The 16,399-nt window shown below is 43.4% G+C and overlaps 1 protein-coding gene across 4 annotated transcripts in view; it reads right to left on the bottom strand.

Moving 5' to 3' along the window:
* LOC139173894 (protein RoBo-1-like) overlaps window positions 1–16,399 on the bottom strand; it is a 32,440-nt gene that overhangs the window by 7,909 nt on the left and 8,132 nt on the right. For all 4 annotated transcript variants that reach the window (XM_070763777.1, XM_070763778.1, XM_070763776.1 and 1 more), the window contains 4 exons: window positions 14,253–14,390; window positions 7,234–7,285; window positions 3,406–3,518; window positions 1,833–1,946 (listed from right to left, as the gene is read on the bottom strand). In XM_070763777.1, the coding sequence (XP_070619878.1) occupies window positions 1,833–1,946; window positions 3,406–3,518; window positions 7,234–7,285; window positions 14,253–14,390 (417 nt within the window). The remainder of the gene's footprint in view (window positions 1–1,832; window positions 1,947–3,405; window positions 3,519–7,233; window positions 7,286–14,252; window positions 14,391–16,399) is intronic.

The following is a 16,399-nucleotide window of genomic DNA, read 5'->3' on the forward strand; positions in this document are numbered from 1 at the left end:
GGAGGAAGAGGAGGAGGAGGAAGAGGAAGAGGAAGAAGAGGAGGAGGGGGATGGGAGGAGGAGAAAGAGGAGGAGGAGGAAGAGGAAGAAGAGGAGGAGGAGGAGGGGGATGAAGAGGCAGGGAGGAGGAGGAAGAGGAGGGGGAGGAGAAGGAGGAAGAAGAGGAAGAGGACGAGGAAGAGGAGGAGGGGGAGGGAGAGGAGGAGGAGGGGGAAGAAGAGGCAGAGGAGGAAGAGGAGGGGTAGGAAGAGGTGGGGAGGAGGAGGAGAAAGAAGAGGAGGAGGAAGAAGAGGAGGAGGGGGGATGGGAGGAGGAGGAAGAGGAGGGGGAGGAAGGGGAGGAGGAAGAGGAAGAGGAAGAAGAGGAGGAGGGGGTACGGGAGGAGGAACGACCATATTTTTCTGAGTATAAGACCCACTCCCCCCCCCTTTAAAGAGGCTGAACATTTGGGTCTTTGTGTCTTACCCTCAGAATGAAGCTTTTTCAAAGCTTTTTTTCCCGGCCCTCAGGAGTGAAGCCACCTTCTGTGCTTTGCCTGCTTTTCCCATTGTCTCCCTCTGGGCTGTGCTTTCAAAGCTTGGTCCTTTTTTAATCCCGCTCAAAACCAGCAAGCGGATGGATGTGCTGAGCCTGGCCAGACTAAGGACCTTGGCCGGATGAATTCCTGATAGGCAGATTCCCACCCACCCCTATTTTCCTCCCAAAAAACTGAAAAGTGCATCATATACTCTGAAAAAATACGGCAAATGAGGGATCCTTGGTGGTCTCGGAGCTTGGTGGTGTTCTTGAAGATGTTTTCATTACCAGGGCACTGAGGATGATGGCTAGTTGGGTGATGAAAGGTCTGCTAGAACCCCACCAAGCTCAGCGGTTACCAAGGAGGACCCGTCATTTGCTAAGTACTATATTTTTCAGAGTATGAGAGGGAGGGAGAGGGAGGGAAGTAGAGGGAGGGGCAGATGGGGAGGGGAGAGGGAGAATGGGATGGGAAAGGGAAAGAGGGAGGGAGTGCAAGAGGGAGGGAGAGGGTGGGACAGGAAGGGAGGGAGAGGAAGGAAGAGAGAGGGAGGGAGAGGGGAAAAGGAAGATGGAGGGAAAGAGGGAGAGGGAGGGAGAGGAAGGAAGGGGAGGGCAGGGTGAGAAAGCGAGAGGGTGGCAGGGCAAGAGGGAGGGAAAGGGAGGGGAGGGAGGGAGAAAGAGGAGGGAAAGAGAGGGATTGACAGAAGGGAGGGGAGGGATGGATGGGGAGAGGAGGAAAAATAGGGGAGAAGGAGAGGGAGGGAGGGGAAGGGACAGAGAGGGGAGAGGGTGGAAGGAAGGGGAGGGTGGGATGAGAAAGGGAAAGGAGGGAGGGAGAGTGGAAGAGGGTGAGAGAGGGAGGGTGGGGGAGAGGGAGGGTGGGGGAGAGGGAGGGAGACAAGAGGGGAAGGAGGAAGAGGGAGAGAGGGATGGGAGGGAGGGAGTAGAAGGAAGGGGAGGAAAAGGGGGGTGGGATGAGAAAGGGAAAGGAGGAGGGAGGGAGAGAGGAAGGGAAGAAGAAGGAACAGGGAGAGAGAGAGAGAGAGAGAGAAGGAGGGAGTAGGAGGAGGAGGGAGGGGAGAGAGGGAGGGAGGGCGCTTTGAAAGACTACTTCTGCAACTCCCAAAATGCCATTATCTGTCCTACCCGGGAATCCTAGCAAATACAGTCTGGGATTTGCCAACCACCCAACCAGCGGAGACAGCCTTGCTGCAGCTGGGAATTTCCACCCCCCGCCCCACCCCAATGACATGCCCCATGCCGCACCCCCACATCCCGCATTCTTTTCTTGGTTCCTAGATCCTGGCACCAACCTTTACTAGACTTGGTGAGCAAAGCGATGCAGATTTCTTTGCCAGTGCAGTTCCGCATGGGACCAGCACACGAGGTGGTGTTGCTCTCGCAGGTCTCACATTGAAGACAACTGCCTTCGGAACGGTAAAAGAGAGACAAAAACCATTAGACCAATGGGCAGCATGAGGATGAGGTCGCCAACATTCGGCACATCCGGAGCGCATCAGAGAGGGCGAACATTTTGTTTTGGTACCCAGTCCCCAAACCAGAATGTGCAAGGCGGGTGCCCGAGTGCCGGAAACCCAAAGGCCAGCTGGCTGGTGCACAGGCCAGCTGATCCTCGGGTTTTCAGTGCATGGATGCACGCCGGCCAGCTGGTCTTTGCACGCACCGGAATGCCGGAAACCCAAAGACCAACTGGCCAGCATACATGCAAACTCAAACTCAACCCAGACAAGACGGAGTGGGTGTGGGTCCTGCCTCCCAAGGACAATTCCATCTGTCCGTCCATTATCCTGGGGGGAGAATCATTGACGCCCTCAGAGAGGGTTCGCAACTTGGGCGTCCTCCTCGATCCACAGCTCACATTAGAGAAACATCTTTCAGCTGTGGCGAGGGGGGCGTTTGCCCAGGTTTGCCTGGTGCACCAGTTGTGGCCCTATCTGGACCGGGACTCACTGCTCACAGTCACTCATGCCCTCATCACCTCGAGGCTCGACTACTGTCACACTCTCTACATGGGGCTACCTTTGAAAAGTGTTCGAAAACTTCAGATTGTGCAGAATGCAGCTGCGAGAGCAATCATGGGCTTCCCCAGGTATGCCCATGTTACACCAACTCTCCGCAGTCTTCATTGGTTGCTGATCAGTTTCCAGTCACAATTCAAAGTGTTGGTTATGACCTATAAAGCCCTTCATGGCACCGGACCAGATTATCTCAGGGACCGCCTTCTGCTGCACGAATCCCAGCAACCAGTTAGGTCCCACAGAGTGGGTCTTCTCCAGGTCCCGTCAACTAAACAATGCCGCTTGGCGGGACCCAGGGGAAGAGTCTTCTCTTTGGTGGCCCCGGCCCTCTGGAACCAACTCCCCCCAGAGATTAGAATTGCCCCCACCCTCCTTGCCTTTCGTAAGCTACTTTACACCCACCTCTGCCGCCAGGCATGGGGTAATTAAGATTCCTTTTCCTCCTAGCACTTTACAATTTTATGCATGGTATGTCTGTGTGTATGTTTGGTTTTTTATACTAAGGGGTTTTTAATCATTTTTAGTATTGGATTATTATTGTACGCTGTTTTATGATTGCTGTTAGCCGCCCCGAGTCTTCAGAGAGGGGCGGCATATAAATCGAATAAGTAAGTAAGTAAGTAAGTAAGTAAGTAAGTAAGTAAGTAAGTAAGTAAGTAAGTAAGTAAGTAACCCCTAAGCATCAAGCAAAAGTTTCTCAAATTGGGGTTTCTTTTGAAATTAACTTAAATATTAGATTTGTTTATATTGTTTTATTACTGTTGTTAGCCGCCCCAAGTCTACGGAGAGGGGCGGCATACAAATTTGATTAATAAATAAAATAAATAAATAAAAGCCCTTTTTTTACCTTTTGCCAGGAGTGCCAAGCAGAAGAAAAATTGGAGAAGACCTTGCACGTTGTCCGATCTTAAGGAGCTCATCTTCTTGTGATGGATCTTCAGATGTTTCGGTGCTGGTGTCCTGAGGAAGCAGGGAAGTCACATAAACTTTACATGCAGACAACGATGGGCTCCTACGGGTACGTTTTTCCTATCGCAGTAAATGAGGTTGAATGTGTATAATTTTAGAAGAGCTGTGTGTGTGTGTGTGTGTGTGTGTGTGTACATGCACATACAGTTTGTACATTCTGACATTAATACCCTCGAAAATGTCCAGAGATACTTCACCAGAAGAGCCCTTCACTCCTCTACCCGTAACAGAACACCCTACGAAACTAGACTTACAATCCTGGGCCTAGAAAGCTTAGAACTGAGACGCCTCAAACATGATCTAAGTATTGCCCACAAGATCATATGCTGCAACGTGTCCTGCCTGTCGGCAACTACTTCAGCTTCAACCACAACAACACAAGAGCCCACAAAAGATACAAGCTTAATATTAACTGCTCCAAACGTGACTGTAAAAAATACAACTTTAGTAATCGAGTTGTCGAAGCGTGGAATTCACTACCGGACTCTGTAGTATCATCCCCTAACCCCCAACACTTTACCCTTAGACTATCCACGGCTGACCTCACCAAGTTCCTAAGAGGTCAGTAAGGGGCGTACATAAGTGCACCAGAGTGCCTACCATCCCCTGTCCTATTGTCTCTCCTATATCTCCTATATCTTCTCTTCTATACCTATATCTTTTTCTGCTATTCTCTCATAGTTATATTTCACTCCTTTATTTTCTCCTCTATTTCCCCTTTAGATTATATCCTCCATAACCCTCATTGTGTATTATTGTGTATTGGACAAAACAAATAAATAAAATAAATATACATATGGCCTATATACATAGAATTAAATAGTATATTTTGGGTGTTCAGTAATAGCAAATAGGGAAATTGTATCTCTTTGAGGCGAGGAGAGGTCAGGCACCCTAACCCTTGACGTGAGTGACATCAGGTTGGCCACCTTTAAACCAGTCACATGACCTTTAAGCCACCCCTGGTCACATGATCGTCAAGCCGCTCCCACCTGGTGCCATGGCCAGCAAGCTCAAAAAAATAAAGGGAAAATAAAGGGAATCGGTATAAGCGACTTAGACTGATTTTCACAACGATAGCATCATCCCCTTGTGGTCATGTGATCGAAATTTGGATGCTTGGCAACTGGTTCAGATTGATGACGGTAGCCGACTCCCGGGATCACGTGATCACCCCTTGAGATCTTCCTTCCAGGGGTGAAATTAAATTCCCCCCCCCTACCGATTCTGTGGGCATGGCAGGGGAAGGATACTGCAAAAACCCCATTCTCACCCCTCTCCTGGGACCAGCCGGTGACGGTATTTGCCGGTTCTCCGAACTACTCAAAATTTCCATTACCGATTCTGCAGAACCTGATGAATTTTATTTTATTTTTTGAAATTTTTATTTTTTGAAATTTTTATTTTTTGAAATTTTTATTTTTTGAAATTTTTATTTTTCTCCACAAGCTCCATCCACATACCTCAATATTCACATACCTTCAAATAATCAGACATATCATCAGAAACAATCAGAAATAGAATACCCTATGAGACTAGACTTTCAATCGTGGGCCTAGAAAGTTTAGAATGAAGACGCCTTAAACAAGATCTAAATATTGCCCACAAGATCATATGCTGCAATGTCCTGCCTGTCGGCGACTACTTCAGCTTCAACCACAACAACACAAGAGCACACAACAGATTTAAATTTAATATTAACCGCTCCAAACTTGACTGTAAAAAATATGACTTCAGTAACCGAGTTGTCGAAGCGTGGAACTCATTACCGGACTCCATAGTGTCATCCCCAAACCCCCAACACTTTACCCTTAGATTATCTACGGTTGACCTATCCAGATTCCTAAGAGGTCAGTAAGGGGCGAGTACAAGTGCACTAGAGTGCCTTCCGTACCCTGTCCTATTGCTCTCCTATATCTCCTATACCTTTCTTCTATTCCTAGATCTCTTCTTCTATTCTTGCATTGATATGTTCTATTACTTTATCTTCTTTTCTATTATTTCTTAGATATATTTTACTATGAGCATCTCCTCTATAACCTTCATCGTGCATTTTACTATATGTATATAGATATATACCCACTAAAACCCTCATTGTGTATTGGACAAAATAAATAAATAAATAAATATACGTATACGTATCCAGACATTTTGCATCAGTCAATCATAAACCAATGTCCTGCTTTGCACCAATTTTTCTGAACCTGCCGAATTTCACCCCTGCTTCGTTCTGATGGGCAAAGTCAATGGAGAGGCCAGGCGAGCTTAACCACCCTGTTATCAATTTAACAGCTGCAGTAACTCCCTTAAAAGTTAACACCTGTGGCAACTCACTGAACAGCCCTCTTGCTTAGCAACATTAAAATGTTGGGCACCCTGATTATTTGTATTGTACGCTGCTCAAAAAAATAAATAAAGGGAACACTCAAAGAACACATCCTAGATCTGAATGAATGGAATATTCTCATTGAATCCTTTGTTCTGTACAAAGTGCAATGTGCACAACAGCAGGTGAAATTGATTGTCAATCAGCGTTGTTTTCTGAGTGTTTTCACAGAAGTTTGATTTACTTGGAGTTATAGTGTGTTCTTTGAGTGTTCCCTTTATTTGTTTTTTTGAGCAGTTTTTATTTCCTGTAGGTCTTTTCTGCCACCTAATGGTATATTTGCAACTGACAGCTGAGAGCCATTTTTAACTATTTCATGAAGGGAAGGGAAGAGTAGAGTAGAGTAGAGTAGAGAAGAGTAGAGAAGAGAAGAGTGTTTTAATCTTCACTAGACAAATTACCAAAAGCAGGGAAATAGAGAGAGGGAGCAGGAAGAACCTATGACTTGCTTGTGGCTTCCTCTGAGTTTTCTTATCTGGCAGGAAGCATCAGAAATCTTCTTTCCTTCCTTCCTTCCTTCCTTCCTCCATCCCTCCCTCCCTGCCTGCCTTCCTTCCTTCCTCCCTCCCTCCCTCCGTTAGTGAGGATAACAGCAAACCTTGAGACTATTTTTAATAAAAAAAGATATTATTTTTGCAGCTTTCTAGCCTTCCAGCTCGTTTCCAACAAAAAAAACCACACTAATTGATCTGCTTAACAACTACCACATTCACTTAACAATCACTGCAAACAAGTCATAAAATCAGATCCGGACCCTGGGTGCCTTCATTTATAACCCTCATAACATACGATGGAAATTCTGGCCTCCATTACAGCCGTAAGTGCACCGATAGAAGGAAAAACCAATAAAAACACCGCATGAAGTTGGTTATGATCAAGAGTGTTAAAGAAAGAAACCGATGGCTTTCTTTTAGCAGCTCAAGAACAAGCCGACATTCAGCATGTAACAAATAGCAGTCACTTCACCACTCTGGTAAAAAGGATAAAACAAGGGGACCTTTGATTAACAGTTACAGCAAAAATTCACAAGAAGTCACAAACCAAGATGCCAGAATTATTCATTGGAAACTTTGGCAAAAGTTTGGCTTTGGGCGTTGCAAGGGACCATCCAATTGGGAAGTGTTGGGGAAATGAGCAGTTTAAGATCTTAGAGGACTTTCGCTCCGAACAGACCAGCATCATGTCAGCAGTGGGTTGCTCCCGATTCGACCCGCTTCTGCGAACCCATAGAGGCGACGGCAAGAGGCTCCACCCACCCGTGAGCACAAACTGGTAGCATCAGGTTTTAGAACCCAATACTGCATCATATTTATAACATACCTGTTACAATGGTTGATGAATTGAGTTGTTGGTGTTTCTATGCCATATGGTTCTAGGATGGAAGAAAAAAAGCAATTTTGAAAAAAATATGAAATGCCAGAACTATTTAAGTTGAATACTTTTTGGGTAGGGGTGGGAAGACCCATTGTTACACTAATTGTGATTGGAGCCTATGGGGCGATACCTGAAACACTCTCCCAAAATCTGGATATATTGAACTGATCAGATCTGAACACCCAAATTTTATAAATTTATATATGCTGGCTGTATAGCTAGAGGTATAACAAGCAGGAAGAAGGAGATTGTGATCCCCTTATATAGAGCGCTGGTGAGACCCCATTTGGAATACTGTGTTCAGTTCTGGAGACCTCACCTACAAAAAGGTATTGACAAAATTGAACGGGTCCAAAGACGGGCTACAAGAATGGTGGAAGGTCTTCAGCATAAAACGTATCAGGAAAGACTTAATGAACTCATAGTCTGGAGGACAGAAGGAAAAGGGGGGACATGATCGAAACATTTAAATATGTTAAAGGGTTAAATAAAGTTCAGGAGGGAAGTGTTTTTAATAGGAAAGTGAACACAAGAACAAGGGGACACAATCTGAAGTTAGTTGAGGGAAAGATCAAAAGCAATGTGAGAAAATATTATTTCACTGAAAGAGTAGTAGATCCTTGGAACAAACTTCCAGCAGACATGATTGGTAAATCCACAGTAACTGAATTTAAACATGCCTGGGATAAACATATATCCATTGTAAGATAAAATACAGGAAATAGTATAAGGACAGACTAGATGGACCATGAGGTCTTTTTCTGCCGTCAGTCTTCTATGTTTCTATAAAAACATAACTGTCTTGGAGCTCTCTATATTCTCAGATACTGCCTTAATAACACTGGTCAACATAAAAAAATAATCAGCAAAAGTATCATGTCTGTTTTATGGATTTTGATGTGCTGATTCAAAAAAATATGCTTAGTTCTGCTCTATAACATAAAGTTTCTGATATAGAAGCATTTTCAATGTATGTGGTAATTACAGTTTTCTTAATGTCACCGGTATATTTTCTATACCTTATAATAATGATGCGGCTCCCTGGAAACTACACCTGCTACAGAAAAACTGTATACATTTTTGAAACCAGAACCAAAAAATGATTCAGAAAAGTGCAAAGCCAACTCTGATGATTACAAAAAATATTTTTGGTACACTTGTGTTACTATTTTCTTAATGTCACCAGTATATTTTCTATACCTTATAATAACGGTGCTGCTCTGTGGAAACTATACCTGCTACAGAAAAACTATATACATTTTTGAAATCAGAACAAAAAATTGATTCAGAAAAGTACAAGGTCAGCTGCAATGATTTACCATAGATCCTTAGTTAGGACTTCAATTGTCAGATTGTAATTGTATATTTCCTGGCTGGCAACTTGAAGATAGAGGAGAATTTTGTTTGGGATGAACAGCCTGAAATCAATTAATGTATCTTACCATTATTAAGAGGTGGGTTTTGGCATCTCTCCTGGCTCAGTCCTCCCAGCACTGGGCTTTCTCTCTTTTTAACTGATGTTAACTGTCATCTGTGAGGTTCCATTGGATTTAAAGGGACAATACTTTTAGTTCTAAGTAGAACATGGGTTTATAAGCCTGTGTGGGCGTGAGAAAAAGAGAGGAATGGGTGGGTGGGAGAGAGGTTGGCTAGATAGAGAGATCTAAGAGAGATACTGGGTATATAGGCAGGATAGAGATGGATGGATGGATAGTTAGAGAGGTAGATGGGTAAATAGATGATAGATAGATAGATAGATAGATAGATAGATAGATAGATAGATAGATAGATAGATAGATAGATAGATAGATAGATAGAGATAGATTATATATATATATATATATATATATATATATATATATATATATATACCCTTAATTTTCAAATTCAGCTTAAAACATGTGAGACATATATATATATATATATATATATATATATATATATATATATATATAGAGAGAGAGAGAGAGAGAGAGAGAGAGAGAGAGATAATATAGAGATAGATAGGTAGATAGATAGATAGATATTATAGAGATAGATAGATAGATAGATAGATAGATATTATAGAGATAGATAGATAGATAGATAGATAGATAGATAGATAGATAGATAGATAGATAGATAGAGATAGATAGATAGATAGATAGATAATATAGAGATAGATTAGATAGATAGATAGATAGATAGATAGATAGATAGATAGATAGATAGATATTATAGAGATAGATAGATAGATAGATAGATAATATAGAGATAGATTAGATAGATAGATAGATAGATAGATAGATAGATATTATAGAGATAGATAGATAGATAGATAGATAGATAGATAGATAGAGATAGATAGATAGATAGATAGATAGATAGATAGATAGATAGATAGATAGATAGATAATATAGAGATATAAAAATATAGAGATATAGAGATTTAAAGACAGAGAGAGAGGAGAACCAGGCTTTTTAAGTTGAGGACTGCTGGAGTACAAACCATACACACATCCTGTATGTGGGTTGTTTCGGATAGCAATGGATCAAACAATACGGAATGCAGCTCTATTGTTTAATTGCAGGTATGTGAAAGGGTGCATTTTGTGCATCTAAGCAAGGAAGTGGCTCGATTCCTTTGCCTCAAACTAAACACATGCTTTCCTGAACCTCTAAAGTAGAGGCTGTTTTATTAGAGATATTGGTTTATAGAAATATCAAGTGACCCCCCCAAAAAAGCAGGTATAGATGCCACCTGCATAAAAATGCTGATAGCAAAGTCTAAACCACAGCTGAAGAAACTTCTCAAATGAGAAGTGAAATGTCTTCAAAGGAAAAACCAGATAGTCCAGTTGTAATGTGAAAATACAGTGATAACTTGTCTTACAAACTTAATTGGTTCCGGGACGAGGTCCTTAAAGTGAAAAGTTTGTAAGACAAAGCAATGTTTCCCATAGGAATCAATGGAAAAGCGATTAATGCATGCAAGCCCAAAATTCACCCCTTTTGCCAGCTGAAGCGCCCGTTTTTGCACTGCTGGGATTCTCCTGAGGCTTCCCTCCATGGGAAACCCCACCTCCAGACTTCTGTGTTTTTGCGATGCTGCAGGGGAATCCCAGCAGGGGAATCCCAGCATCGCAAAAATGAGCACTTTGCTAGCAACGGAAGTCCGGAGGTGGGGTTTCCCAGCGAAGGGATCATCAGTGAAATCGCAGCATCGCAAAAACACCAAAGTCCTTGAAACCCCACCTCCGGACCTCTGTGTTTTTGCGATGCTGCGATTTCACTGAGGCTCCCCTCGCTGGGAAACCCCACCTCCGGACTTCCGTTCCCATCAAAGTGCCTGTTTTTGCGCTGCTAGGATGCCCCTGCTGGGATTCCCCTGCAGCATCAAAAATCACGGAAGTCCGGAAGTGGCGTTTCCCATGGAGGGGAGCCTCAGGGGAATCCCAGCAGTGCAAAAACAGGTGCTTCGCTAGCAACGGAAGTCCAGAGGTGGGGTTTCCCAGCGAAGGGATCATCAGTGAAATCGCAGCATCGCAAAAACACCAAAGTCCTCGAAACCCCACCACCGGACCTCTGTGTTTTTGCGATGCTGCAATTTCACTGAGGCTCCCCTCGCTGGGAAACCCCACCTCCAGACTTCCGTTGCCAGCAAAGTGCCCGTTTTTGCCCTGCTGGGATTCCCCTGCAGCATCACAAAGCACGGAAGTCCGGAGGTGGGGTTTCCCAGCGAGGGGACCCTCAGGGGAATCCCAGCAGCGCAAAAACGGGTGCTTCGCTGGCAACGGAAGTACAGAGGCGGGGCATCCCAGTGGCAGTGGTGGGTTTGTAAGGTAAAAATAGTTTGTAAGAAGAGGCAAAAAAAATCTTAAACCCCGGGTTTGTATCTCGAAAAGTTTGTATGACGAGGGGTTTGTAAGACGAGGTATCACTGTACAGTATATAAATACACTGGGTTTTTTTTTTTAAAAAAGAATCTCAGCATTTCCTAATTTTTCCCAGAGCTGATAAAAATCGGGCTACACATTGCAAGTTTTCTTAAACATGTAATTTATTTTTTTTTAACAGAAGGAAAGCAGAAAGCCAATGCCAAGAGGGCAGTTCATTGTCCCAGGAGCGGGGTGGGTGGGGGGTGGAGAAGGAAACCTAAATAAATAACAAATATCTTTCAGAGGAAAACCCCGAGAAGCAGGAATGCCGCCAAATTCAAGGGAAGGATTTCCCAAGAGCAAAGCCTCTTCGAAGCGGACAGTAAACACCTGGATGTTAAAACCACAGTGCCGCGACGTTGCACGAGGGACAGGTCATCATTTTTGATGTGACGGCACGTTTCCCGAGTGGTGCATCCCTCCATGATCGTGTCCCAGAGCATTCCATCTGGAACGTGGAAGACAAAATAAGCAACCCGATGGAATCGCACGACGCAAATCTTCCGGCAGTTGGCCTTCAACCCCGTTTTCTCTCCTTTAAGTCCAAACAAATGATGCGAAGTACGACGTGCAGGTGGAGAGATGGGATCAGTCGCTCATGCCCTCATCACCTCGAAGTTCGACTACTGCAATGCTCTCTACACGGGGCTACCTTTGAAAAGTGTTCAGAAACTTCAGATCGTGCAGAATGCGGCCGCGAGAGCTATCATGGGGTTACCTAGATTCGCCCACGTCTCTCCAACACTCCATGGCTTGCATTGGCTGCCGATCAGTTTCCGGTCACAATTCAAAGTGTTGGTTATGACCTTTAAAGCCCTACATGGCATCGGACCAGAATATCTCCGGGAACGCCTTCTGCCACACGAATCCCAGCGGCCGATAAGGTCCCACAGAGTTGGCCTTCTCCGGGTCCCGTCGACTAAACAATGTCATCTGGCGGGCCCCAGGGAAAGAGCCTTCTCTGTGGCAGCCCCGGCCCTCTGGAATCAACTCCCCCCAGAGATTAGAACTGCCCCCACCCTCCTTATCTTTCGTAAATTACTTAAGACCCACCTGTATTGCCAGGCATGGGGGAACTGAGACATCTCCCCCAGCCTTATATAGTTTTATGTATGGTATGTTTGTGTTGTATGGTTTTTAAATGATGAGTTTTTAGAGGCTTTTTATTAATATTAGATTTGTTACATTGTTATATTATTATTATTATTATTATTATTATTATTATTATTATTATTATTGTTGTTGTTGTTGTTGTTGTGAGCCATCCTAAGTCTCCGGAGAGGGGCGACATACAAATCTAATTAATAATAACAATAATAATAACAATAATAATAACAATAATAATAATAATAATAATATGCAATCCAGATGTAGGAGTTGACCCAGCTGAGCCCAAAAGAGGAGTCAAGCAGGTCATTAGTCTCGAGTCCCTTTGTGCCCACCAGAGATCTCAGCCCAGCCCTCCTTGAATTCTTATCTACCGCCAACTAGCTTTGACTGTCAGTAGTTCAGATTCTTGTAGAGAACCTAAGCTTGCAATCATCCTCCTCCTCCTCATATTTATTTGTTTGTTTGTTTGTTGTTTGTTTGTTTGTTGTGTTTAGATTTCTATGCCGCCCTTCACAACTGACTCAGGGCAGTTTATAACAGAATAAATACGAGGGTTGCCCAGAAAGTAATGCACCACATTTTTTTTCTCAGCCTACAGTAATGATACGAATGCGAAACTTTAGATATACATTATTTGGATTGTCAGGAGTGTGTCTGTAAATTTTGCATTTCTTCAGACAGATAGCGTAGCTGCTCCAGTGTTTCGAAATAGCGTCTGTAAGTGATGTATGTTACAAACAGCGTGTCGTCATTGAATTTCTCACTGCGGAGAAAGAAACTTTTGGGAACATTCACAAACGTTTGTGTACAGTTTAGGGAGAATCTGCAGTCGACAGAAGTACGGTTAGTTGCTGGGCACAGTGGGTGAGGCCAATACAGTGCAGAAATGGCTTCGTGAGCAGAACCAGGAGTGGTACCGACAAGGCATACACGTCCTTGTGTCTCGCTGGGGGAAGTCCATAGAACGGGACGGAGATTACGTGGAAAAATAGGGAGTGTAGAAGAAACATCATTCTTTCTTGTGTGTAAGTTTCCTTGTGTTCAATAAATAATTGTTGAAGAAAAAAAATGTGGTGCATTACTTTCTGGGCAACCCTCGTACAAATACAAAACGTGTGAGAACTCTAATATAAAAATTTCCCAAAAATTCTAAAACCCAATTTACCTAAAAAACACAACCATCCACATTCATCCAACTAAATTTAGCCATTTGTGGCTGGAGTTAGTTCTTAACACTCATGGCCCCCCATTAATGTTTTTAACATTAAGTTTGTATTTGTATTGTATTGCCATTCATGTTGTGAGCCACCCCAAGTCTTTGGAGAGGGGCGGCATACAAATCTAATACAGTGTTCCCTCACTTTTCACGGGGGATGCGTTCCGAGATTGCCTGCGAAAGTTGAATTTCCGCGAAGTAGAGATGCGGAAGTAAATACACTATTTTTGGCTATGAACAGTATCACAAACCTTTCGTTAAACACTTTAAACCCCTAAATTGCAATTTCCATTCCCTTAGCAACCCTTTAGATTATTACTCACCATGTTTATTTAAAAAAAATATTTATTAAAAGCAGACGAAAGTTTGGCGATGACATATGACATCATCAGGTGGGAAAAACCGTGGTATAGGAAAAAAAACCACAAAGTATTTTTTTAATTACCGGTAATATTTTTGAATAACAGTGGTATAGACTTTTCACGAAGTTCGAACCCGCGAAAATCGAGGGAACACTGTAAATCTAAATCTACCTGGGATCAAACTCACAGCCTCCTGTTTGTGAAGTGAGAGCACCACCTCTAGGCTACAGCACCTCTTCTAGAGAAATTAAGCTTGCAATATATTCATTTGACCTGCCATTTATCCTGATTTCCCATGCTTGTTGTCACCAACCATCAAAGGAAGTCCCCAGCCACTTCAACGCAGAAAACCGAACTCACCCCCGTAGGAACGCATAAAAAGGTGGAAGCAGTAAAATTCATCTCCAGTACAATTCGTCAATTCTTCCTTGCATGCGCCTGTCTCAGAAAAACAGGCTGGACATTGCCGTCCATTGGGCTTAGTATCTACCGATGGGACTGAAAAACAGAAATTGGAAGGGGGAGAAGATCCCCAGATGGTAATAGCAATAGCACTTAGACTTATATATCACTTCACAGGGCTTTGCCACCCCCCCACCCCCCAAGTGGTTTACAGAGTCAACATGTGGCCCCCAACAATCTGGGTCCTCATTTTATGCACCTCGGAAGGATGGAAGGCTGAGTCAACCTTGAGCCGGTGGTGAGATTTGAACTGCCAAATTGCAGGCAGCCAGCAGGCAGCAGAAGTAGCCTGCAGTACTACACTTTAACCACTGCGCCACCGAGGCTTTTTTTGTCCTGTGCATGAATTTTTTAAAATCTGCAATACCAATAGTACTTAGTTATTTAGTTGTTTAGTTGTTTAGTTATTTAGCTATTTAGCTATTTATTTAGCTATTTATTTAGCTATTTAGCTATCTATTTAGCTATTTAGCTATTTAGCTATTTAGCTATTTAGCTATTTAGGTGGTTGGTTGGTTGGTTGGTTGGTTGGTTGGTTGGTTGGTTGGTTGGTTGGTTGGTTGGTTGGTGTTGTGGTTAGCTCTGGCCCAGCTCCTGCCCCAAGGACTGTGGATGTGGGGGAGACATCCACATGTTGCAGGCCTGTTTTGCCCCCAGTGGAATCTGCTGATGAAGGCTCCTCTGACCAAGAAGACATGAGTGACAGGGAGGAGGAGAGTGGGGCAGACAGCTCAGAAGGAGATCAATTATCTAGCTCCTCCTTGGATTCAGAACAAGAGTTAATGATACAGCCACGCATGCGGAGAGCGATGCATAGGCAGCAACAACTGAGAGATTATTATCAAAGAAAATGAGGCCACCTGTGGTTGGGTGGGGCTGTGGTAATTAGTGAGGCTGCTATAAAGAGCAGCCTGTGGGTTTGGCCATTGTGGAGGATTATCTGATCGTTGTGTTTCGTGACTGCTTTACTGACTTTGACCTTTTGTGTGCTGATTTTTCCCCGCTTTGAAACTAAACCAGAGCAAAGTGTGTTTCACTTTGTGAAAGAAGAAGGACTGTGAATTGCCTCACAGCTGCAAGCTAAGTATCACAGAACTGATAAGGGACTTGTACAAATTGCCAGTTTGTTTGGAGACCAGTGCTCTTTGCTATACAAAAAGAGGGCTTGGTTTAAGTGAATTTTCATTATAAAGAACATTGTTTGGAATTTTCAAATGTGTGTGTGTCTGAAATTTGTACCTGTGAATTTTTGGGAGGAGTCTACCAGAGAGCCCAACAGAACAGTTGGTTGGTTGGTTGGTTAGATATTTATTTAGTTATTTAGTTATTTAGTTATTTAGTTATTTAGTTATTTAGTTAGTTAGTTAGTTAGTTAGTTAGTTAGTTAGTTAGTTAGTTAGTTAGTTAGTTAGTTAGTTAGTTGTTTGATTGATTCAACTTCTATGCAGCCCAATCCCAACTTAGACTTCTATACTATTTCACAGGGCTTTTACAGCCTTCTCTAAGTTACAAAGTCAGCATGTGCCCCCCCCCCCCCCCCAACAATCTGGGTCCTCATTTGACCCACGTCAGAAGGACGGAAGGCCCAATCAACCTTGGACCTGGTGAGATTTGAACTGCCAAATTGAAATCAGCTGGCAATCAGAAGAAGTAGCCTGCAGTACTTCACTCTAACCACTGCGCCACCGTGGCTCAATTCTTTCCCCCTCCCGCGGGGTTGTTCTTGTTGTTGTTATTGTTATGCCCTTGTTGTTCTTTTGTCTTGGGCCGATTTGGGGGTGTTGCTGTATTGTTCTTCGTTTTTCCAAAATGATTTAACCTTTGTAAACCTCCCAGAATTGGGTAAGATATAAATGTAATATGCATGACTGTCAGTCAAATGCTTAGCCTGAATTATTATAGGTAATCCTCGACAGGTTGTTTAGTTGTTTAGTGACCAGCACCAGAAAAGTGACTGGTGACCACTTTTCTGCACTTATAGCCTTATTGTCGCATCCCCAATGGTCACACGCTGCGCCACCATGGCTCGAAATGGCCATAAGCCA

Source organism: Erythrolamprus reginae, chromosome 11 (genome assembly GCF_031021105.1).
Source record: "Erythrolamprus reginae isolate rEryReg1 chromosome 11, rEryReg1.hap1, whole genome shotgun sequence".
NCBI classification, from domain to species: Eukaryota; Metazoa; Chordata; class Lepidosauria; order Squamata; family Dipsadidae; genus Erythrolamprus; species Erythrolamprus reginae.